This window comes from Pararge aegeria, chromosome 7 (assembly GCF_905163445.1).
Source record: "Pararge aegeria chromosome 7, ilParAegt1.1, whole genome shotgun sequence".
NCBI lineage: Eukaryota > Metazoa > Arthropoda > Insecta > Lepidoptera > Nymphalidae > Pararge > Pararge aegeria.
Window position 1 is genome coordinate 4,087,382 of NC_053186.1, and position 26,787 is coordinate 4,114,168.

General features: G+C 36.4%; 1 protein-coding gene across 1 annotated transcript in view; it reads left to right on the forward strand.

Moving 5' to 3' along the window:
* The window catches only part of LOC120625316, a 67,318-nt gene that overhangs the window by 16,574 nt on the left and 23,957 nt on the right, over nt 1-26,787 (forward strand). The window contains exons 2-3 of the mRNA XM_039892350.1: nt 21,360-21,437; nt 25,856-26,006. Coding sequence (XP_039748284.1) covers nt 21,368-21,437; nt 25,856-26,006 — 221 coding nt within the window. The 5' untranslated portion in view covers nt 21,360-21,367. The remainder of the gene's footprint in view (nt 1-21,359; nt 21,438-25,855; nt 26,007-26,787) is intronic.

The window sequence follows — 26,787 nt, forward strand, 5'->3', positions numbered from 1 at the left end:
GGAAAATGTTTGTGTGATGAACATGCATGTTTTTCAGTGTCTGGATGTTTAACTGTCTATTATAAGTATTCATAAAAATATTCATTAGCTATCTACGTACCCATCACACACGCTACGCTTACTTTGGGTACGCTAGATGATGATGTGTGTATTGTCAAAAAAAAAAAGTTAAATTAAATATTTAAATAACCTCTGATACATAATGTTCTGGTACATTAAATAAAAAATTATTTATAATGAAAATTATACTTAATTTTCTATACTCCACGACAGGAGAATCAGTAATCTCAAGCTTCTTTATCGTGTACGTACTCGTAATACTTTATACTATAATAGGACATTTATATAAGCTTTCGCTTCATGTGTGACTGTTATATAAAAAGTGTACATGTGAACCGAAATAATACTTCACCGGCTTTAGAAATACATTATGTACGGTCTCTGAGACTTATGTGTGAAACTAAAAACCTAATAGTTTTTGAGTAAACTGCCATGAAATCAGATACAGCCCAAACATTATATGCGAAATTAATATCGTGTGCTCCGACGCGCGTGTCGATCTATTATCTTCAATAGGATTGTCATAAGTAAACACTTAGCATGTTTAATTACAAATTACGAGGATTCGAATCGCCGGTCAGTCCACAAAATATTGGGTATTTACATATCGTTTCACTAATATTTTGTTAACGTAATACTAATGAGAAGCCGATTTCTTCTACTCTAGCATCCGTTTATTCATCATTCTTACGTATCACGTAATTTATTGAAATGATTCGTATATTTTGTGACAGAGCTCGTTCGGGGAAGTACCACGGCCATGCTTATTTCTGGCGTCAAGTTGCATCGCTGTGTTCGTGTCCCTTGCATGCCCAACGAAGTATAGTATGGTATAGTAGTATAGTATCTTATAGACGATGGTTCACCAGTTACCATCAGTTACGATCAGCAATTTGTTTGCTGTGTCATTTATATTGCTATAAAAGATCCCTATACCTACTAATATTATAAATGTCAATGTAAGTTTGTTTGTAACTCTTTCACGCAAAAACTACTTAACCGATCCTCATGAAACTTTCTACACATATTCTTGGAAATGTGAGAAGTAGAATACTTTTTATCCCGACATTAAGCTAGGTTCCTTTGGGAGAGGGTATAAAAGTGTTTGACGATTTTACACCATAACTCCGACAAATTATAACCGATTTAAATAATTATTTTTGTACTATAGATGTACATATTATAATATGTGTTTAATTTTGCCCAACTTTGTGTAGATCTGATGAACGCTGTTGGAGATAGAGGACAAAACTCTACAGCGGACAGCAGCAAACCCCTCATTTAAGGCTTAGCTATACTGAATACTTTAATTTTTTTTAGAACTACAACTAAATTGAATGCGACATTAAAAAAAACAAAATCAAACGCAGACGAAGTCGCGGGCAACAGCTAGTAATATATAAATGAAAAATTTGAACAACCACCGACTTACAATATAGTGTACATTATTCTACTAGTCTAGTGAAGTTTTTGGCGACCTCCGACGACAATGTTGAGCTCTATTAATTTAAGCAGGAGTTCTAGGATTTGATTCCCGGCAGGGGTAATTTGGGAATATATAATTTTTTCATTTACTCTGGTCTGGTCTGGAAGGCTTTGGCTGTGGCTAGTTACCACCCTTCAGACAAAGACGTGCCGCTAAGCGATTTAGTGTTCCGGTGCGATGTCGTGTACAAACCAATTAGGGGTATTACTACCATAGGTACGCCCTAACAGGTTAGCCCGCTACCATCTTTGACTGCATTATAACTTACCACCAGGTGAGATTGCAGTCAATGGCTAATAATAATAATAATAATAATAATCTTTATTGAAAGGTATAAACCCAGTTATTAGAATATAAAAGATAAATTAAATAACAAAATAATAATAATAAGTAACAGTATTGCAATAAATATTGCAAACTCACGTCCGTCATAATAATAATTATTAATTACATAGTTCGTCATAGTTTATGGGTTTTCTTATACCTAACCTTTACAAAATCACTACAGTTTATTTTCACCTTTACAAAATCTATCTTTCTATTTGCCTCACGGTGCACCGAAAGCCAGTGCTTGAAAATCGAGCAGTGCAGACCCTCTGCCAACGTGCTTAGGATTTCATTATCGGAGGCTCGCAAACGACTCCAAAATGTTGCTATTCGCGATCCTATCCGGTACTCTGGACCTAGCGAACATGTCCGACGCGCTGCAGTACCTTGGCAACTTCATCAAGATACGATAAGCAAACCTGTATTGGAATAAAAAAAAGTCCTTTCATTTCATACCCATATTGAGTTGTGAAAAAAAAATGTTATTTACCATTTTGTGGTGGCGACCATCTTGGACCGATTTTCATCAAAAATCGCTAAGAACATTCCCGACTACAGCTTTCGACTACATTCCCTTACGCTTGACACGGCTGAAAGCGCGGGTAACTGCTTGTCTAATAAGAATGATGACGAAACAGAGTGCGAGAAGATTTCAATAATAATTTTATAGCCAAAGTCATAACTAATCTCGTGACTACTTTATATCACAAGAAAACATAAGGAAGAAAAACAAGATGATAATTTTATATACCGGCATAAATCTTAGTTTATAAAACCGGCTTCTGACCTTCTAGGTACGTTATGCAAAAACGTTAATTTGCTGATTCTACTCGTATGTTGTTCTTTCCAGCGATAAAGTATATATTAGATTTAAAGACATTTATTTCCATAAAAAGACCTAAGTCACTCACATAGGAAACTTAATTTTCTATAATAAACTAGCTGTTGCCCGCGACTTCGTCTGCGTTTGATTTTGTTTTTAAAGTATTCAGTATCGCTAAGCCTTAAATGAGTATAGTAGTATATATATATAACATGTGACTGTCAATTAATTATAGACAAAAAATTAAAGATCTTATAATTAAAGATCTAAGCTACCCTATCTCTTAAGTCGGACCAGACTGCTCACGGAGTGCCAATTTAATTTAAAATCGGTTAATTAGTTTAAGAGTCCATCGCGGACAAACATCGTGACAGGAGATTTATATATATTAAGATAAGTACACTTCGCCATTAGACTAAGCTAAATTCAATTTTACTATTATATACTCGTTCAATGTATTCGTCTCTCAATTTATTGGTACTTATTACTTAATATAAACGAAGCTAATTTAACATAGGCCATATTAATTCATTTCTATAGTAATAAGAAAGCGGCTTTAGTTAATTTAAGACAAAGTCAAAGATACCATACTTACAACTTCGGACACACGCTTGGATCGGTATCGGAGAACAATTTCATTTAAACTACATAACCTTAACAAGATTAGCACGTGTCACCCTAAAATGGACAGAACTAGTTATGGCTCCACACTAAAATCGCCAGCATAAATGGCCTATATATATAAGTATTTTCATCTTCACCGTGTTTCTATTAATATTGGTTTATACACGTAATAAATCTGGTGCATTCATAGATATCACCAGTTTAAAATGATCCCTGTACTCTATAAACACCTGGGATAGGAGGTGTCTAGAAATAATAGATGGTCCACTTTGGATGCATAGAACATCCCCAATATAAAATGGTCTGTTCGGTATAACAATCAACATTTTACAAAGGTTCAAGCTGCAATGGTGATGTAGACCTTTAGAAGTAGCCTTCGTAGGTATACGACCTTAGTAGGTATGTGTCAATTGTTATACAAGTCTGCTTATGTAATGCTTAGCGAATGCATATGAAGTTATATTTCAGGTTTATCGGAAGGAAATAAGTTTTTGTTCCTTATAATTATCAGTTGATCTGTGATTATGAAAATCAGTTGATCTGTGGCTATTAGAAATATCATGCATCAATGCATTTTCTTATGCTTGCTCGTTTTTAAACTTACAGAATATAATCACAAAAATGTTCTAAGCTTGAAATTAATTATTTATAATCTGTACGCAAAAATCTGCTTATTCGCTGTTTGAAAGTTGTTCAAGATTCAAATAAAAAATAAAAATTTGTACGTCTCTAATTTCCTTCCATTAAAATTACATAGCGGAACGTTTAGAAACACGTTTCCATCTTAGAACCTTTTGTGAATTTATATTCTTAACAATTATATTGATTGATCTCTTTGCATCTGCCCCCTCGCTGGAAAAATGATAGAAAAATTGTGTTATTATTTGCCTATGGCGTCTTTAAAACCTTTGCCTTCCTTTTTCCCTATTTTTCTATTTATTTTGGAATCTTAGAAACCTTCGTATTGTGCACTTGCGCACTTGCATTTATGTGCAATGTCTTTCGAAGTCAAAAAATTCAAAGTCTAAATTATCTTTATTGAACTACTCATAGGTGGCACTTTTGATGCGTACATGAGAATTACACGGTAGTGATATGATGGCGATAATATGGTTATAAACTTAAACGTAACCGTAAACTTAAAAAGTAAACGTAACCGTAAACTTAAAAAGTCTTTGAAACCTCCGCTTTTTTTTAAATTTATATAATCAAACAATCGGACCAACGAACTTCATTTGGCAAACCGAAAGAAATGATTTTTTTAAATCTATCCCTTCAAAGCGGAAAAATAGGGCTTTGTCGATTGTTTGAAATTTCAACTTAACAAATCCACGGTCTAAAGGTACTGTGGTAAACGTTTTTTTTTGCTCTGTGTGCTGTAAATTTGTCAATGTTGTAACATGCACCATAGAGAAGGTGTAGAGTTGTAGACCGTTTGAGTCACGTTTCGCATTACCTTTTAATTCCAAGGTTGGTTGTATGAAAGTATAACCGCCTACAAAATTATGCTTAATTAAACCTTAAAGTTGAGATACATTTTTAAACACTTACAGAAATAACTAAAGTAGGTAAGTTTGTGATTTAAGACAGTCTATAGGTACTAATTAATATATTGACACTAAGAATATGATGTGAAACTGTGTCTGATTGTTTAATAACTATATTCGTTGACAGGACTGCCACAATCATGATAAAATTTTAGCACAGATAAACTGAAATTAAAAATTAGAGCATATATATCATTATATCAAAGAAAGCTGGACATGGTAGGTCTGGTATTGTAGGTGTTGCGAAATTCCAAGGCCTTGCTTACGTCTGTATTCAGCAGCTCCCTGCAATTTTTTTATGTTATTTGTACATCTTAAGTTAGGGGTCTATCAACGCTGAATTTATAAATTCAGGGTCGTCTTTGCCCAATACCATTTATACCATAAATATAGTCGATGCTATAAGACTGGTGTGTTGTTTTGAGAGGAAACTGTGGTAGCCACCAAATTTTTGAGTTATGTGCGTTTTAAGTACTTGAAATATCACTTGCTTCAAAGGTGAAGATAAACATCGTGAGGAAATCGGCATGCCTAAGAGTTCTACACAACTTTCTCAATGGTGTGTTGTGTCCACCGATCCGCACTGGGCTAGCGTGGTGGACTAGGGCCTTAACCCCTTCTCATTGTGGGAGGAGATCTGTACCCTGTAGCTGGCCGGTAATGGGTTAATATGATGATGACGATGATGATATAAGACTGATGTACAAGACAAAAACTAATTTCGGCACCGACGGTAGCAGAGCCGTAGCTTAATTGGCTAAAGCTCTCAGGCCGCGATTACCCTAGAGTAATAGATGAAAATCCTGTCGGTTCCGTTTCATATGTATTTTAAAGTTATTAAATTAATAACTCCTCTTAGTGTACGTAAAAAACTAGGTAAAGGGTCGCCCGTTTTTCGGGCAAAAAGTCACTACAAACAGATGGAATTGACATAGAGAATAGACTTGAAGTAGCGGGAACACAACAGGTAATAGCTAATATTTACAAGTAGTTTGCTAGTTTTATAATATTAGTATTGAAAGGAAATGATTTAATGTTTAACCGCGTTGGTTTATTGTCAAACTTGTTTTACTGATAATTGCTCTTTACAAATCGGGAGGCGTTCCTAGACACACATTAATTTTTTCAACATGAAATCTTGCAGAATACTTGATTCTTGACGAACCCGGTAAGTAAAACCGTATATCTAGTAAGCGGGATCTTAGATCTATATAGCTGTCTCCTGTGAGAGAGTATAAGTTGGTTAGGCTGATGATGAGGCCGAAACTATTTCAATTTGCAGAGAACCGCTGGATGCAAGCGGTATAATAATGTTGTTTCGGATGGACTGTTGCTGTTAAACATTATAAAGATAGTAACGCTTTAATTTATTTCACCTAGGCCTATAAGCACTTCAGAAACGTCAAGCATGTACTCTACCACGTAAGTACGTACTCTCTAAGAGAAGTGGCAAGAAACTCAGCAGTTGCTCTTTTCCAACATCATTTTACAATTTGACAATCATTGCTCTATCTTTTATGAAAAAAGCTCTGAAAGTATTGGACTGATTATAACAATTTATTCGCCTGAAGAAAGCTAAATATAAGCGTTACAGTCTTGACAGACTGGTCGTGCTCTGGTACCTTCTACTTTCCCTTGTATCACAAGACGCTCAATGGACACGTCATTACGCCTGGACACGTGACCGAAGAAACTGAGAATTCGCGTTTGAACTGCAGAAGAAAGGCGCTGTTTAATGCTGAGTTCGTCAAAAATTGATTAATTAGTACGGAACATGTTCCAGGTCACTCCCAACATTCACCTCTAGCACCACATCTCAGGAGGATCTATTCTTCTCTTCTCAGTCTCCCTCAGGGTCCACGTCTCCGAAGCGTAGAAAAATATGGGGAATATCAGTGCTTTAACTAGCCGGATCTTTGTGGCTTTCATTATATTACGTTACATAGTCTATAATTTATTTTCAAAAATTTTAGATCCTTATTAAAAAGTATGTAGCAAAATTTTGCCTATAAAATTTATGACTGCGCTGTAATGACTATTGGTGATACATAAAACTTTGTATTACATAATTGAAGTTCTCATTATTACTTTAAAAAACCAGAGGTAATATATTTAACTATCATAGTTATGTTGAAAATGCTGATATAAAAGCTGTTTTATATTCTAATATTTGTTTAAAGCGCCGCAAATTACAAAAGTGGGTACATTCACATCGCAGTATATATTTTTATTTAAATAAATAGTTATATCATCCCCTCGATGAAAAAACTATTTATTATTTAGGTTTAAACTGTGAAATACTTTTAATGAATTCCAATCGGACATTTAATTAAGAAGTTACCGCGAGTCTGAAAAATTTCAGTAGTAAACTAAAAATACCGTTCTTTATCAAAAGCTATTTTTAAAAACCACGCCCAATTTTTTTACAAGAATACACAACCTAAAAATATCTGTAGAACTACACCTAAATTGAATGCAACGTATCTCTCAAATAAACGGTTCCTATGGGATTCTTTAAAAACAAAAAAACGAAAAAAGAAGTCCCGGACAGCAAGAAGACTATAAACCAACGTTACTTTTATGAGAATGTAAATTAATTTCTTGTCGATAACCACTCATATAGGTCTATGCAGCCTTCGTGAACTTTGCGAAAACATTCATTTCATTCACATAGGCCTTTGTCTGGTGGGAGCATTGTGAAATTGGAGTCGCCATGTTTTGTAAGGCGCGGATAAGTCCGACACCACGGTGTTACAAGATCGTTACATAAATGCAGCGTTTTAAATGTTCAACTGATGAGAATGTTGATAGTGGGTAAGTGTTGCATCTTAAAACCATGGCTAAGTAACAAACAGCGTTGCAATATTTGATAGAAGCAGGCGTTTGCGGAAATCCATGATATATTATGAAAATTAAGGAGGTGTTGACATTACAATGAAATTATTTATCGTAAAGTCGTAGTAAAGGAGATGCTCTTCTGAGGATGTGCGCTTAGCGATTTAGTGTTCCGGTGCGATATCGCGTAGAAACCGATTAGGGGTATGCTACCATCTTAGAAATTGCAGTCAAGGGCTAACTTGTACTTAGTGGAATAAAAAATAAATTGAAAACAAATAAAGGTTAACATTAAAATCTAAATTTACATCACTAAATTCTAAATACCATAAACTGTTTTGATTAGTTATTAGTTTAGGTAGTAGTTAGTGTTGCCCAAATGCAAGAACAAGACGAGACTTAGCCAGTCTTGGTCTTGGTCTTGCGCCAATACACCTGGTCTTGGTCTTGGTTTTGGTCTTGCGCTCCCAGTCTTGGTCTTGGTCTTGGTCTTGCAGCAAGAGTCTTGCAAGTCTTGCAATTACCTATTAGTCTATTACTATTTATTAAAGTTTACTTTAAATCTTAGAAAAACGTATTAGAATTGGAACATTGTGAGCTTGAATTAACATAGCCATAGTAAAGATCAAGCAGATTAATAAATAACTGAAGATTTGATAAGAAATTCGAAAAATCAACTGACCTATATGTCGTTTTCCATGGAAGTAACTGTTTCTTAATAAACATTTATGATTTATAAGCTTACATTTGCTAAAACATGTAAAAAAACAAATTAATTACAATAACTTGACTGTATTTTAAAGAACAATACTTATCTGTCTAGAAAGAGATTGAACCCTCAACTTATAAGAAATTTAATAAAAGAGTTTTACGATTTATCATTTATTTGAATAAAAAATAAAATACAACACAAATCAACAGCTTTATCATTAGGTTATGATACTTTATATCAATTCTTTTGACCAAGAATTAATACAAAGTAACCATCTGGCTGACTCATCACTTAACCTATTTCTATGTTTTCTAATTACTAATGATGCTTTAGAAAATAACCTCTCAGCAGGTACTGAAGTTGCAGGTATTGAGAGAAAATCACGGGCCATTTTCGATAAAATCGGATACTCTGTCTCATGCGTCCTCCACCAATCTAAAATGTCTTCCGAGCTGGCAGTTCTTGGTTTTCTCAGGTACTCCTCCAACTCATCTATCACTAAGCCTTGAAGACAAGATCCAGATGACGTCGAGGGACATTCATAGAGTTTATCAAAGTCTATTACGTCTTCATCTTCATCACATACTTTATTGTCTTTTTCTGGTAATTCCAGAGATTTGTTCAGTGAGTGTAGACTTTTATATTCTTCATAAAGTTCATTGAACTTGCGCAGACTTTCTGTTTTAAGTTGCTTCCCCCACATTGTCAGGTCAAAAGTCTGAGCCTTATGCCTTGGGTCTAAAATTAAAGAAGTACAATAAATCCAGTTGCTCTTCTTGTAATGTTTAAGCATTTTGTCTCGAGCTGCTTGGAAAGCTAGAATGAGCCTTTCATCCACTTTAGATCGATTAGGTTTCTCATCTAACTGTTTTACCATGGATTCAATTTTATCTAGCAAGAGATTAAATGATACAATGACTAGCGGTAACGTAACATATTTGTCTCCACCAAGTTTTGTACTTAAAAGTTTAAAGTTTATTAGAAATTTATGTAATTTTTCGAGTACCTGCCATTCATTAGCTGTGATTTGAAAATCATTCAATTCGGTGACAGAACTGCACAATATGTCAATGCCCGCTCTCACTTTTAAACCAAATCCAATCATATCATGTGTGGAATTCCATCTCGTTGGACAGTCAAGAATGGCATTTAGATTTGATGGCACGCCAGCTGCTTCACAAGCAGACTGAAACTTCTTCTTCACTATCTCACTTCTTTTTATTTTACTGGAAATACTGCGTAACTTTGTTACAGATGTACGCGAGTCAGCAATATTTGGTGCAGATTCTTCATCTTCCTCATCCTCAGTTTCGTCTGCATAGTCTTCGTACTGCTGATCTTGCGCGTTAGTGTCAGACTCACAGTGTAATGCTAAGGTCTTTAATAAATCTTGTACACCAAGGTTTAAAATGTGAGCAAAGCACCGGAAATGTTGATTGTCTGAATCAAAGTGTGGCGGCAGCTGTTTGCCCAGTTCATACATAAATTTGGTATTTGCAGTTGCGTTGTCGACCGTGATACCTTGTATTTTATCAATTATGCCATATTCCAATAAACATTCATGGAAAATCGTTGCAATATCTTCCCCAGTATGTCGACCGCGTGATGGTATAAAATCAAGAACTACAGATCGATACTTCCATTCGTTGTCTATATAATGAATAGTAACCCCGTAGTAACTCCTACCAGCAATTGACGTCCACCCATCAATGGTAAACGACATTTTAGATGATAATGGTTGAAGTCGTTCCTTGAGATTCAATTGGAGCTCTTCAAATCGCTCTTTGACTTTCCTTCTAAGTGTAGACCTTTTAGGAAACACCATATTAGGGCAAATACGTCGAAAATATACTTGTGTAGCTTCGTCATCGAAAAATGAGAAGGGAAGATATTTTTTCACCACCCAATCAACTGTAGCTGTCGTGATGTTGTCACTGCTGTTATCCGACTGAAACAAAACAATAAATCTTGTGTTATTATTTAAAACATACTAGGTTTGAGCGTATAAGAGGAGGAGGTTTGTTGTTGTTAAATCGAGAAAATCGTTAAATTGATATTTGTTATATTAAGGTTGCACTGTACTGTAATTTACCAAAATAAAGTACTTAGTTGTTACTGGCCGATTAAATGAAAATATGGGTGTTTATAAAAAATATTTAAGACGATAATTACATACTTAATATGTCGCACCCCTAGATGAAAACACCACTAACTCAAAAATACTTACGTAAGTTAATGGCGTTTTTGAAAGTATCGCATGAATAGCTACGCGGAGTTAAAATTCTTTTAACTGTTAAAAAAATATTCTTACCTGTCCACTTCTTCCAGCGGTTACTAAAAAGCTTGTGATATCTCCACTTAATTTTGGTTTAACAGGAAGAAATATTTCTGATTCCTTTTTGTGGAAAGACATTAGATGTTTCCTTAAGCCTGAAGAGTTTCTGTTTTTCATTTTTATTTCAATCTTTTTATGTTGGCACAATTTACACAAGGCAGTTTGGGATGCATGAATTATTTCGAAAAACTCCTCAAATTTGCTTTTGGGTCTTTTAGATCTGTGACTCAAACTCTCGTTACTCGGACTAGAATAATTTGAATCTTCGTCACTCATATTAAATTGTACACGTGATACGTTTTTAGAAAACAACGAGAATTAGTAAAAACAATTATTAAGTTAGAATCGAAGCACAGCTCAATTGGAAATGACTGGAATTAAAATAATTCCTTCATTTATAGTACGTTTCCTTGCTTTTTACCGCGCCGCCTCGCCACGTGCCGGCTCTATGAAAAGGATGCCGCCGCAAATCGAACGATGCCGCGTGCGGCGTACAAACACACACTAAATATTACCTACTTGTACAGACGCGACCCGTGAATAAAATATATGTAAAGAATTAGTGCCAATCACTATTCTTTACATATAAGTGAATGTTTTGGCGTGCATCTATACTAATATTATAAAGCTGAAGAGTTCGTTTGTATGTTTGATGACAGAAGTTTTAAAATAAATAAATAAATCCTGAACGTCACTATACCTCCAAAGTTACTATTCCTCGTGGACGAAGTCGCGGGCACAGCTAGTAAATACTTACTCTCATCATCTCTCTCAGAGATATTCGAACACTTTTTTGCTATTTTTTCTTGTAAAAACTTAAGAAATATAATGACTAAATGTACAATAATAGTACCTAAGTAATTAGTTTAAAACCATATAAGTAATCAATATTATAATTACTTACTAGAATGAATTATTATGACATCTACTACCTATCCTCACCATTTTATCCTAATCATAATACTACTTGCGTGATCAGTATAATGTATTCATTTTCATTCTAAGCACTCTTATTTATTCTTTGGAACACCTGTAGGTACTCTTAAAATTCGAAATTATTTTGCATGAATAGTGTCAAATGTTATGATTTCGGCGCGGCGGCAACGATTGTTTTAGATTTCAAAAGAAGCCGCCGGCGCGTGTATCATAACCATGTACTTCCGAAAAGCGGCAAATTTCTTTGAGAAGTAAGTACAAAACCTTTTATGCCGCATTATCAAAGTGCCGATGGTTAAAACATAACTATGCATGCACTCAATTTGATTTTAATAGATATTTTTTTATTCGCTATGTTTATGGTATTAGTCGTAATGCGCATAGGTCCAGTTTTTCATATTCTTTGATATAGTTTTTTGCGTCTCATAGAATTCCTAAGCGTACCTACCTACCTATACACCGAACTGTTACACCTAACTACTCCGTGAAATAGCGCTAAGTCCTAGCTGCAAGACGCAAGAGTCTTGCAGGCTATGTCTTGTTCTTGCTCAAGTCTTGCACGGTCAGTCTTGGTCTTGGTCTTGCTAAAAATACGCGGTCTTGTTCTTGGTCTTGGTCTTGCAAAAACGCAAGAACAAGACCAAGACTGCAAGACCAAGACTGAATTTGGGCAACACTAGTAGTAGTTATTATTGTAGTTACTAAAACTATGTTAGATTAAATATTTGTAGTCCAAGAACCGTCTTTGGCGGTAAAAGCTCTTGCATCGTTGGGACAAAGTCTACATTTCAATCTAAGAAATTTCGGCAAAAAAATAATTTATTAGCTACATAATACAATTTATGTATTACGTAGCTAATAAAATATTGGGCATATCTAGTTTAAATAACAAAACAAAAACAAAAAAGGTCTCACTGACCGATTTCGGCCACGGCGGTCAGTATCCAGAGAGATTTTCCAACTACGCGGGAGAGAATATTGCGTACAAGTGTGTGCGGAAACACAGGTGCTCTCTCTATTCCCTCACATTCATAGTCCGATGGGACGGTACATCCAACACGACCGGAAAAAGATCAGGCGCCGGACAGACAGATTTACGTGCTTTCCGAGGCACGGGGGTGAATAACCGCCAATTTTGAAAAACCGGGCTAGTAAACCGGCAATAGGTACTATTCATTGCCCGACGCGGATATCAAACTAATGATCTGCAAGCGAACATGCTAACGTCTAGACTAGCAGTTGCGTTCACTGGTTTTCACACCAGGGTATGCATACACTAGGAAAATTGCATAAAACGGCAAAAGTTCTCCTCCTATACGAGTTATATATGAATTTTGGGGTAGACAGTACTTTCGTGCATGTAAGAAGTGCGAGCCACTGCCAACGAGGTAGTTTAGTGTTGTGTCTGTTACACTATTGTCGTAGAGATAAATGCAATTAGTTTTAAACTTGTCGTGCTGTGAAAAGAAGGTCAATACCGATACGCATCGGCGGCGGTGCGTGTATACGACCAATATGGACGGATTATGTAACTTAATAGTTTCGAGCGGCCAATATTGGTTTATTTGGTTCCTCAGATTGTTTAGATGCTGTAATTTGTCATGGGCTATATACTGTTGTAGAAGCGGTGATAGGATAGTGGTTAGAACTTCGCTTCCACTGTCGGAGGACCGAGTTCAAATCCCAGCATGCCCCAGAGCCCTAGCCTCTTGATTAAATAAAAATAAAATAAATATACTAGGACAATACACACATCGCCATCGTGCCCCATAGTTAGCGTCGCTTGTGTTATGGGTAGATACTAATAAGACTGATGAATATTTTTATGAATAATATACATTTGGGTTGTTATAATGAAGTATTTACTTCATCATATCAACTACTTACATTACTGGCCCACTACAGGCCACGGGTCTCCTTCCACAGTGAGAAGGGTTTAAGGCCGTTGTCCATCACGCTAGTCCAGTGCGGATCGGTGGACTTCATACACCTTTGAGAACATTATGGAGAACTCTCAGGTATGCAAGTTTCCTCACGATGTTGGCCATCACCGTTGTAGCACCAGTAATATTTGAATTGTATCAACGGATCACAGACGAGCCATCGATCGCTTTGAAACGTTTGTGTCGAAAGGTTCCACTTTTCTGCAAATGTTCAAGCGTCTTGCAAATACCTTATATTGGGGCATTCTGCTTGCACGAGCTTTAGGTCATGCAACTTTTCGACGCAAACGTGTCAAGCAATAGTTTGTTAGCTTCTCTGTTCACGGCATTTTTCAAGCGATGGGTCGCTTATATTTGCGTGGAATCAGCGACCCTTCGCTTGAAAAATGTGGACGTGCTTCCAGCTATCGTTTCCAATGCGTGGGACGTTTGCCAGGGACACTGTTCTTGACTGCCACGTAATATAAGTTTGTTATTCACACGTGTCTTATAATTCCGCACCCGACCCTTGCTCCGTCACGTAGAATTGGTTACATCACTAACTATGCCAAGCCATGGATTGCCCCAACTGTTAATTATCCAGGTAACCTAGGACCTTGGAATCAGTAGTCAAGCATGCCATTGAGGTTTTTTACATGTGAATCGTCGTTTAGGTATGCAGTGCTTGTTATATTACATCATGGAATATGTGAATGCCATATAAATTGCATATAAAGTGGTTAATCGTTGCCAATACTAATTCTCTCTCGCTCACGGTGGACTTCACACGCCTTTGAGAACATTATAGAGGCTTGGGCATTCAGGTTTCCTCACGATGTTTTCCTTCACCGTAAAACAAGTGATCTTTTAATTGCTTAAACGGACATTACTTGAAAAGTAAAAGTGCTTGCTGGGATTCGAATTCGGCCCCCTGAAAATAAAGCCGAAGTCCTAGCTAGGCTAGCTAGGCTATGACTGGCACTTTCAAAAAGTTATCAGATCTTAATGTAGAGGCAAGCTTCTAACTCCACACTAATTTTTTTGTAACTATCTTCTTTCGCCTTATAATGTAAACAAGCTTTCTAGTGTAATAGTAATATGCTTAAAAAATATAAAAAATAAGTGCGATTATATAAATAAAAACAAACTTCTTTATGCCATTCATTTTATTCATTCCAATTTGAAAATAAACTTGAAACTAAAAAGTAAGAAAAATATATAATAACCAAGGAAGTCAATATTTTTGAAATAGAGTTAGTTGAAAAAGCTACTCTCGGTCGTGGAAAACACAAAGACCCATGGGTGGTTTAGCATTTTTACACCAAATATCGCCCTTCCTTCACGTTCTAACAATGTAACACCTGCTTTTATCTAATATGTGACTGAATGTTTATTTGTTTGTTAATCATTCCCTCTCGCCCTAACCAAGGACGGTTCCTTCGACTATATTTTTGGAAAACTGTTAGATGAAAGGACGCACAGTAAAATAGGCTAGTTTCGGTCTACTACTTACTTGCTGTTTCCCGCGGTTCCACCCGCGTTAGCTAAATGTCCTAGTGTTAATTATATTGGTCAGACGGATACCTTGCCCATAGACCTCTGTAGTATATTTTTATATTATCTCGTAAACTATGCGATGGAACATTCGGTAAAGGGCTATTTTATCTACATTTCACGCAGTGGTGGGTCTTATAAGTGCGAGGTTCCAGGTTCGTTACCCGCCAGGGGCAGTTTAGGAATTTACAATTTCTTAATTTTTTCTCGTCTTTTCTGGTGGAAGGCTCTCAAGCCTTGACTAGTAACCACCCTACCTACAAAAATGTGTCGCCAAGCGATTCAGCGTTCCGGTACGATGTCACGTAAAAACCGATTAGTGGTATGCCTGAAATTCTCATTTATTAGTTTTAATAAAAAGGCAAACGAAGGGTTTATTGTACTAAAATGTGGTCGGTAAAATGGTCATTGCTTGTAACGGAACACTCCAGTGACAGCGACCGAAAGAGTCGCGTTGGCCGAAAACAGTCGCGATGACGTCACCGCAACCTTGTGTAACCGGCCGCGGACGAGTGCAGTCGCGTGCACAACTTATATCCTAAGCCCATATAGCACAGGAGTGCCAAGTGTGAGATTTTCTGCCTAAGTTAATTTATTCGTTCGCCTTAAAGTTAACTACGATTTGAATGGTATCGAATGAGCGCCATCTGGTTCGGTTTTCCTGCATTCCACAAGCATGAGATGCTTTTAAAATCAATTACGCATCAAAGGCGACACACAAAAAGTATATCGTTGTTCCAGTTGAAATTACACAAAATAACCATGAATCGTCAATTTTTCTTCAATGACACGTTTTTACCATTTTATTTTTTTTAATCGCGCGGACTGATCAAATGATTAACGTGAAGAATTTATTAGGTATTTTCGCAACAAAAAAAGTACAATCCAAGACATTATGTTCATAACAATGTTAGTTGTAACATAAATATCCTTTTATAAAATATGGTAGGGGGCTAAGGTTCGGCTTTGCTTTTGGAGGGACCGAATTCAATCCCCTACATCAAACAGACAGACTTGACGTTTCAAAAGTGCTTATATTAGGCCTTCTTGAAATAAATGAATTTTGAATTTGAATTTGAAATTTACATCATTATATATGTATATATAGGTATATACGAAAATATAAAATAAATATTTATTTATATTTTCTTATATGCACCACCTACCTCTCTTCTTGAGCTGTGTTTTACGCCTTTGGTTGCCTGGAAGAGATCGCTATGTAGCGATAAGGCCGCCAAATTGTATACTTTTTGTTAAATTTTTATTTATAATTTTTCTATATGTTTATGTAGTGTACAATAAAAGTGTATTCATTAATTCATCATTGAACCTAAGCGGCCCTTAGGTTTTATAGTAATAATCAGCGGTCCTAGCGACTTCATCTGCGTATAAGTTAACCTTAAAAGATGGACATATGCTGTCATACATGATTTTTGCGATATCTTAGCGTAATGATATATATAGCATATATATATAGCAACACTGAAATAATTTTTCAAATCCGACCAGTAGTTTCTGAGATCATCACGTTCAAGTAAACAAACAAAAAAAAATAAATGTCTTATAACATTTTCTTGTATGCCTTTGGTTGCCTGGAAGAGATCGCTATTTAGCGATAAGGCCGCCAAATTGTACGTTCTACCTTATTGTGCTGTTGTATTTGTATCTCTGTAAATTTTCTCTGTGGTGTACAATAAAAGTGTATTCATTCATTCATTCATTCATTCAAACAAACGAACTTTTGAGCTTTATATACTAGTATAAGATTGGAAGACCTTGAAAGACTTTTCGCACGCACTTTTCGGAGTTATGTGCGCTAAAAATTTTTAATTTAAAATATCACTTGCTTAAACGGTGCATTGATTATAGAATAAAGTCAGTTTAAAACCTTTTTTACCCCGAATGTACCTCGGCAATACTCGGCGAATGGTACAACCGTCTTTCTACTGTTACTTACTCGTAGATATGACTCGGGCGCGGTCGGTAAAGGTTGCACTTTCGTATTGACACTTACTTGTTATGAAATACTAGTTGATAATACTTTTGTCGACATTAGAATGTCTGTTGGAACTTTTCCAGTGCTAAAGCAACGACTTCATAGATTCATATCGATGTACTGAGGTAATTGAAGTGATGTAATAGAAGCGGTGGCAGCTTTATGGTTAGGACTTGGGCTTCACTTTTTTTGGGCCGAGTTCGGCCCGCACCTCTAACTTTTCTAAGCTATGTGCGTTATTAATTTGAGGAATTTAAAATATCACTTACTTTAATGGTGAAGTAAAGAAAACCGGCATGTTAGAGAGTTCTACATAATGTTTTCAAAGGCGTGTGAAGTCCATCAATCCGCACTTGGCGAGCATGGTGGACTACTAAACACTTCTTATTATGCGAGAAGACCTGTTATATGTTGTGTAGATTTCACACGCCTTTGAAAACTTTATAGAGAACTCTTAGGCATGCAAGTATCCTTCACCTTTAAAGCAAGTGATTTTTTTAACCCACTATAAGTTAGCCCGTGACTGCAATCTCACCAGGTGGTAAGTGGCGATGGTAGTCGGCTAACCTATCAGGGGAATGGCAGTTGCGTTTGACCCATACCGCATCGTCCACATCGGTGTCTGCGCGACACCGTACGACTACCGAATGCCTCATTGCTTGGTAGCACGGTACCAGAAAATAAATTTAAAAAAATACAAAATTCAAAAATGTTACATTCATGTAGCACTTATGAAGCGTTTATACATTTAACATGTTAACACTAATGCTAGGTGATGATGATAACTGCATTTGTTAACTTAAAACTAAATCTACGAGGGTTCCAAAGGCGCCCTTGTCTAAGAAGAGCCCACAACAAACTTAGCCAGGGTTTTTTTGTTATCACCATCTCACAGTCGAGTTAATGTTTAGGTACGTGGTACATGTAAAAACATTTACATGAACAAAGGTACATGCAATTGCTTAAGAAACTGAACTTTACCCGCTTGACCGATGTATCACCATGGCTTTATCTACCATATCCATTTAAAGGTAAGGCCACTTGCTGAGTCAAAACTGGTGAAACAAATAAGGCGATTCGTCATTTAACATGTGTCGAGATGATCTTAGCAAGTGATGAATGTGAAAGTAGGTCGCTTCCAAGTCACTTCACTTGCAATTAAGGACGTTTATTTGTGTCACGGTGGTGAAAAAACTGGTTTGTGATTACTGATTACGTATTCTTGACCTCTCTGATGCAGTGGTGGTACACGTATATTATTTGGATATTATTTCCACCCGTGCATCAGTGCCCGGAGAAACGATAAAACTGTGGGAGAGTATAGAATTCCCATGCTAGCCGTGCAGCTATATCATCATCTTCTTCATCATCACATCAACCGATAGACGTCCACTGCTGGACATAGGTCTTTTGTAGGGAGTTCCAAGTTCCACGATTCTGAGCCGCTTGGATCCAGTACGCTACAGCTACGGCTACAGCTATATACAAACGTCCAAATAAATATGCTGGCGGAAAAAATTGCCATATAGGTATTAATGGGCATATGGGTCAATACGACCTAGCTTCACTCGCAGCGGGTTAATTAAACTGTTGTGTAAGCGTAAGGGCCCACGCAAACTAGATACGGCAGGGAAGGGAATTTAATATGATATCATCATTCTATTACGTACCTTAGCATGCCGGAAGCTAACGAGACGTCTAAGGCATGGGATTTCGCGATCATATATTAGTGGACTCCATCGTATACACTTTGTACCTACAAACACAAACCTTTCAAATATAAGATGAACCCATTTTAATGTAGGTAAAGCGGAATCCGGAGCATCTGTCGCCACAGTTTAAACACCTGTTTTAAATAAGTAAACCGCCCGAAGCAATTGTTGTGTTACGACATTTTTATAATAACAGATAATAATTATATATTTACAGTGTGACCTACTTATTGGAAATGGAGACATTCTGCCTTGATGGTCTAATGGTTAGAATAATAGGGTATGTAAGTAGTATTTTTGTGACAGAACTTGTCCGGGGAAGTTCTACCAACCTGCTTATTTCTGCCGCTAAGCAGCAATTGTACGCCTACGCCCCAGGTTGCCTATTCAAAGTCCTGACTGGCTGAAGATATCAATGCACAGCTTAAACCGCTGAGGTTAGAAACTTGGGAGTTTTGACTTTAGGTTTCTATTATGACGTGACCGCGTTAGAAGAAGAATAGTTTAAGAAAGGTTTTTGAAAATCCACCTACAAGGGTGTTAACTAGGGGTAAAACGGGAATTCCACCCCCAAAGGGAGTCAAAAAGGTATGAAATAAACGCACAGCCTGGCCCGCTGGTCCTAGAGACGTTATTACCTACTTTAACTGAAACCTCATTTGACATGAAAAACAGAACACACAAAAATCCTACTAATGTTCTGAACGAGAATGTTTGGGAGGATGTATAGGTGTGTGTTACTCTTTCTCTTTGTATGTGTAGACTCCTTTATACAACCTACAACATTATATTTTAAATATCTATATTTTAACCTTAAATTTCTGCACCAACCCGCTCCTTCGTCTTTTCTAACGTCAAAGGTTGCCTGGAAGAGAACACTTTAGTGATAAGAGCGCCTTTGCACGCCCTATTTTCTATTCTAAGTTTCTTCTGTACATCTGTTTACTTTGTTTAAAATGTTTCTGTGCAATAAAGTTTTCAAACAAATAAACATTAGTGTTTGTGCAGTGCCTCAGATTTCAAGGATTCGTTTTCGCATGTTAATCTCTATACCTTCAACTAATTTTAATGTCGCAAATCCTGTACTCCTAATTTTTTTTATAAAAGTATTTTGCCAAAATTCTACCTGAATAAATAAGTATAGGTACTACGACAATACATACATCGCCCTCGAGCCCCAAGGTAGGCGTAGCTTGTGTATGGTAACAAAGATGACTGATGAATATTTTTTATGTATAATATATATAAATACTTATAATATACATATAAGCACCCAAGACACTGAAAACTATTCATGTTCATGACACAAACATTTGCCAGTTGTGGGAATCGGCCGTCAATTCTACTCAGATGTTCAAGTATTTCGACACTCTAGAACGACTCTTCGACTGCGAGCGAGTAAATCGTGTTCTAAGAGAAAAAATATTAATTCGGTCGATCGATTGGTGGAAGGTAAATGTTTGCCTAAGAGTGTTCTTTGATTAGGCGTTTCTTACTTAGGCATCACCTTGTCCGTCCTTAGTAAAAACGGGCTTTAAGTGTTTTCCGAGCAATTCCACAAATTTGACGGCCGATTGGCGCAGTTTGCAGCGACCCTGCTTTCTGATCCCAAGGCCGTGGGTTCGATTCCCACTTCCGGAAAGTGTTTGTGTGATAAGCATGTATGTTTTTCAGTGTCTGGGTGTTTGTATGTATACATTCTAAGTATTTATGTATATAATTCATAAAAAATTTCATCAGCCATCTTAGTACCCATAACACAAGCTACGCTTACTTTGGGGCTAGATGGCGAAGTGTGTATTGTCGTAGTATATTAGTATTTAATATTAAATTGACGTCAAGCGGTTCAATCACAATGAGTAATTACTGAACGCACACGATTCCACTTCTTACCGCATTATAATTTGACCAACTGTTTTTAATTTAAGATTTCAAGAGAATAAAATAAAACTAGGTGTTTCATACCAGCTAGCTAGCTAATTATTATAAATCATAATGTATACCTACTCATAGGTTATCTATATTATCATATCAAGCCATTACCGGCCCACTAAAGGGCACAGGTCTTATCCCACAATGAGGAGGGGTTGAGGCCGTAGTCCACCACGCTGACCCAGTGCGGATTGGTGAGCTCCACACATTCTTGAGAGAACATTATGGAGAAATCGCAGGCATGCAGGTTTTTTCACGATGTTTTCCTTAACCATTAAATCATGTGATATTTAATTGGTGAAAACGCACACAACTTTGGGGTGCGTTCTGGGAATTTAACTCGGCTTCCCAAAAGTGAAGTCGAAGTCTTCGCTTGCCACATGATTCGCATGTAATATACTTACTATGAATGAGTTGACGGGCCTCTTCCTGTTTTCATACCTGATCAGAACCCTGTGCACGCCACGCTGTCACGCACACGTGCTTTACACGCACAGTGTGTATTGCCCTTTATACTTTATAATTACAGATTATTAACTCATTGTTCTCTTGTTACAGACTGAAAAATGTGGAGCTTTGTATTGGTAGCGGCGCTGTTCGCGACCGCGCGTTCTAAACAAATACCATCCAATACCGGTGAGATATACATGTTTATATTCATAACACTCCATTTATCATCATCAACCCTTTTTGGCCCTCTGCAGACCTCAGGACTCTCCGAATGAGAAGGGTTTAGGCCACGCTGGCCTTCTGCGGATTGGTAGACATCACACGCCTTTGAGAACATTACGGAGAACTCTAAGGCATGCGTTCCCTCACGATGTTTTCCTTCAAGGTGATATTTTGATTGCTTACATTCAAACCGCACATATGCAAATCCGCAAGAGAGTGCAATCAAGGGCTAACGCTTAGTGAAAAAAAAAATATTCATAATTAATTTTATTCCACCCAAAGTTATGTCTTAACTGCAATCTCTATTGTTGGTAATTGATACTTCAGTTTAACATGGTAACATCGCTAACCTGCTCGGGGTATGGCAATTGTGTTAAACACATTCTCTAATTTGGTTTTTAAGCGATATTGTGTGGTAACGCTAAATCTGGAACTTCTTCCCCGCAGTCGAAATCTCTCTCCAGAAATTATACGTGAACTCACTTGTACAAGGTATAAGTATATTCGTTTACCTTTTCGTTTTTTTATCATTCGCTATCTTGAATGAATGAATGAATATACCTTTATTGCACACGACAAAAAGTACATAAAAAAAAAGTATAACAAAACAACGTATACAATTTGGCGGCCTTATCGCTTCATAGCGATTTCTTCTAGGCAACCAATGGCGAAGAAAACAAACACAGAAAATAGTTTTGTATGGTGGCTATGTTCTATTTTTTTCTTAGCGTTTTTTGTGCCTATTCTCCTTCTGTCTCTATTTCTCTCACTGTCTAAAGTAACTGTTAGAGATCTTTTATAGATTTAGTGTTTTCTTGTCCACATATTTTCTTGTTAATGATTCTGTCACTCCTTCTGGTACAAAATAAATAAATAAAACTACAACGCTTAGAACTGCATCAGGGAGGAACGATAAAACATCATTATGCAAAAATGTATCTTTGTAATGGAATACATTATACAAATTCCATTTCCAATAGGTAATATTAATATAATGTAATAAGAAATCCCAAGGATATGCCGTGTAAGGATGCGCCGGCGCCGCCTGGGCGTCGACCGGTCATCTACCCCATATTGTCATGCAAGCACCTATATATTATACCAGATACCTTCTAGCGGTCCCCCACGAAATCGTTCGCGTACAACGTATGTTAAGTAATAATAAACTGGATAATATTAGACTTGGTATTTAAAAAAAAAAACTGGAAACTAGTTTAATTTGTACAGAATGAGATTGCATTCAAAGGCTAAATCGTAGTTGAGTAAAAATAATATGTAACATACTTTATTGGGCACAAAATTCTAGTACAATATAATGGTATACAAAAAGACACATTAGTTATCAGTTAAATGATCTAAGCAAATTGTTACAACAATCTATAGTTAGATAAAATCGATATAGTCAAAGTCAATTATGAGACGGCGGCCATCTTGAACTGATTTTCATCAAACATATCTAGGAGCACTCCCGACTAATTCACCTCTTAAAGAAAAGAAACGAAATCAAATTCGGTCCATCCGTTCCGATGCCAGAGACAAACACTATATATAAATACACTTCAATCTTACAACACCCCGGTCGCTTTTGCGTTGGGGGTTAAAAAAGAAATAACACAGATATACCAACGAAACTCTCTGTATTTAATAACACTCCCCTTTGTGCGAAGTGACTTCAAAACAATGAGATGTTATCCAGACCGCAGCTGTAAAATTACCTATAAATCTAGGAATTTTTGTGGTTGTTTTATAAAGTTAACTACATATTTTGTTCTTGCGGTAAGACGCTGGACGGGTTTTAAAAATAGCGAATATGCATTTGTTTTGTTTTATTTATTACCTGTTGCCGCGACTACGTTCGCGTTGTTTCTTGTTTTCAAAGCATTCCGTAGGAACAGTTTATTTCGGAGGGTTGCTTTCTATTAAGTGTAGTTATACAGCTATTTTTAAGTTTTTATTTTCAAATCGTGTGTAGTTTTAAAAAGCACTTTTCAATTAAGCATTTCAAAAAATAGCTGTTTTGTTCAAGTGTAGTTCTTAAACTTATAAATTCGTGAAAACTTCTAATAAAAATGTACAATTGGAATGATTAAAAAAGTATTTTACTACTTTATTTTAATTCACTATATAAATACCCTTGATGATAAAACTATTTATTTAAATAGGAATTAAAACTGCTATACTAATGTAACCCACTTTTGTATACACTGGTGATTTAATAACATTTTTGAACACGCTGAAAAGCTGCTATTGCTTTTAACCAGGACAGTTAGATACATTCCCTCGCGATATATTCCTTGGACTTTTTTGTAGGTAATATTGAGTACATTATTTAAAATTGTTTTGTCAACGCCAAGTAATGAATTTTGCTACTTTGGGTTACATTATTGCTATTTTCTTAGAGCTCCCCAATTTTGTTGATAGTTTAGGTATCTTTTGACGAAGAATTGGTTAAAGTCGGTCTATAATTTTCGGAATCTATTGGTGCAGTGGGCAGCGACCCTGTTTTATGATTCCAAGGACTTTGGTTCGATTCCCACAACTGGAAAATGTTTATGTGATGAGCATGTATGTTTTTCTGTGTCTGGATCTTTATTTGTATATTATAAGAATTTATGTATATTATTCATTAAAATATTCATCAGTCACACACTAGCTATGATTAGTTTGGGGCTAGGTGGCGATGTGTGTATTACCGTAGTATATTTATATTATTTATTTATAACTAAAAACTAAATATATTACATACACATAAATACATTTTTGTATAAACCTAGCTCGTATGTGCTACAACAAACTAGAATTCAGTCACGAAAGAATTTAGAAGTACTACAGTAGCATTGATAGGAAATGTGGGTGTATTGAAGATCATATAATCAGTTCTACGGGCCCCGTGTTCACGTAACTGATACCGACGTACGGAACCGTGCTCTTGGATGCGGAACCTGAGTTATTACCTGCTATTAAGCTGCCGTGACTAATGGTTACGTGTACTTAACTACTTCCTTTAACAGTTCGCCTGAGTGTCATCTTTTTTATTTTTTAAAAAAGTTTACATATTATGACTATAATTACTATAGCTATTTGATCGAATTACCTTCCTATCTTCTTTAATGGAGTTAGAAATGTAGATGGTTGTTTGGTGCGATGGTCTGTGTCGTTGCTTTGGTCTGTGGTTGCTGGCAAGTGGCATGTTACCAATCGACCGACATACTCGTAGAAGAATCGCCAAGCGATATAGTGTTGCGGTACGATGCCGCGTATAAAACGATTAGGAGTAACTACTATGTAGCTATTTATTTATTTGCATCCGGCAACGAAGCCCATATATAAAACACAAAATCCCTACTAATATTATAAATGTCGATGTAAGTTTGTTTGTTACGCTTTCACGCAAAAACTTCTACACCGATCCTCATGAAACTTTGTACACATATTCTTGGAAGTATTAGAAGTAATAAAGGATACTTTTTATCCCGACATTAAGCTCGGTTCCTCTGGGAGAGGGGATGAGTGTTCGACGATTTTACACCATAACTCCGAAAAATTATAAAAATCTGATAATAAATACCATACATAAATAGTAAACGAAAAATACACTGCCATAGCCCTAACAGGTTAGCTGACATCTTCTCAACCCATTCAGGCGCAGTTAGTGGCCACCAGTAAACTCGAACTTTAGTGAAAAGGGGAGGGCACTAACTGCGCCTTTTTGGTTAGATATCTTTGTTATTAAATCAGGTGTTAATTTATTTTAATAGGTTATAAATTATTACTTTTATTAATTTAAATCTTTTATACTATGCGTTCTGTTTTATTTTGAGATGTGCATTTCATAGAGGATGGTCAGATTTCCAACCAACTGTTTTGTTATTTTTGAGGAAGCGCATAGTTGTTTGGAAATTGAAATTTTGGAGATTAAAGCTAAATAATTTAGTAAAAAACACCGCAAGACTAGGTATATTCTTTTGAAAAAATAGTAGATATAATTGAATATCATTGACACGATTTTCGTGACTGTTATTAGGGACTCCGCCAAACTACCCAAACCTTTCCCATACCCTACCGCCCCTAAATTCAGAACCCACGATTCAAACATTATAATTTTCATTTATAATAGTAATTTCTAAATTTATTTGATTCGGTCACCTTTGAAATATCTGTTTGTAGTGATTGTACTGCCGGCTTGACAGGCAGATTGTAGAGAAAGTGCTGGCAAGAAACATTAGTTTTTTGCTCTCTTAAAATATCAATACTTAGTAAAACAAAAAAACATTTATAAGAAAAAGCTTAAACCCTTCTTGTGGGAGGAGAAACTTGCCCTGTAGTGGGCCGGCAAAGAGTTTATGTGGTGATACTTGCTTTATAATGCAGTTTGTCTTCAGATTTAGCTACAACGTCAGTAGCGACGGCCACGGATGCGGTCACGGATTGGCCAGGAGCCCTGGCGCCTCTGGACACCCTAGCAGTCGCATGCGAGAAGGACAACATGCATGTGACCGTCTCGCTAGCGCACACACTCAAACACCCCAATAGGTAAGGTGTTACTCCCTGTTTATTTCATGACTGTCCAAAAAAATAATTTAATCTAAGCAGGTTTCCGTCAGGCACATTTCTTGTCTTCCGCTCAAACAGTTTGCTGTACACCCACACAAAGTAAGTAAATAGTTAAGCACGTTATTTATTAATTTAGTTCCCTAATCATTATTATAATGGAATACTGGGAAATATCAAGTATTAGTCGAGACGTTAGTATTGGTGAGACGGTCGACGCTTTCAAAGCGCAAAAACTTTATATATTCAGCGTTTTATATGCCAGCATCAAGGAAAAGTATAATTTTACTATGCGAAAAACGTATTATATCTAACTAGCAACCCGCCTCGGCTTCGCACAGGTATAAATTCTTAAGGCCGCCTTTTGTATTCTGCTTCTATTTTTATGTTTCTGTTCTCTTGTGTAATTCTTTTAATTCATGTGGTGTACAAATAAGAGTTATAAATTAGAAAAAAGAACGTAAAGTTGCTGTCATGTAAATTTATTTCCCACTTACGTGTAAATAGTCTTATTTTCCACTTACAAAAGATCTTATTAGGCGTAATTTATACTTACTTTGCATACATTACGCCCTAATGTGTGTCTGTGATACATACACACAAACGAGGAAAGCGACTTCGTTTTATACTAGAGAAGACACGCGCCTAATGTATCTAATAATAATTGATTTTTAAATGAAAGTTGAATCCGGGATGAATGAAAATTTCCGTCATGCTGATGAAATAAGTTTTTGTCATTTTGCTAAAACATTTCGAGTTTCAG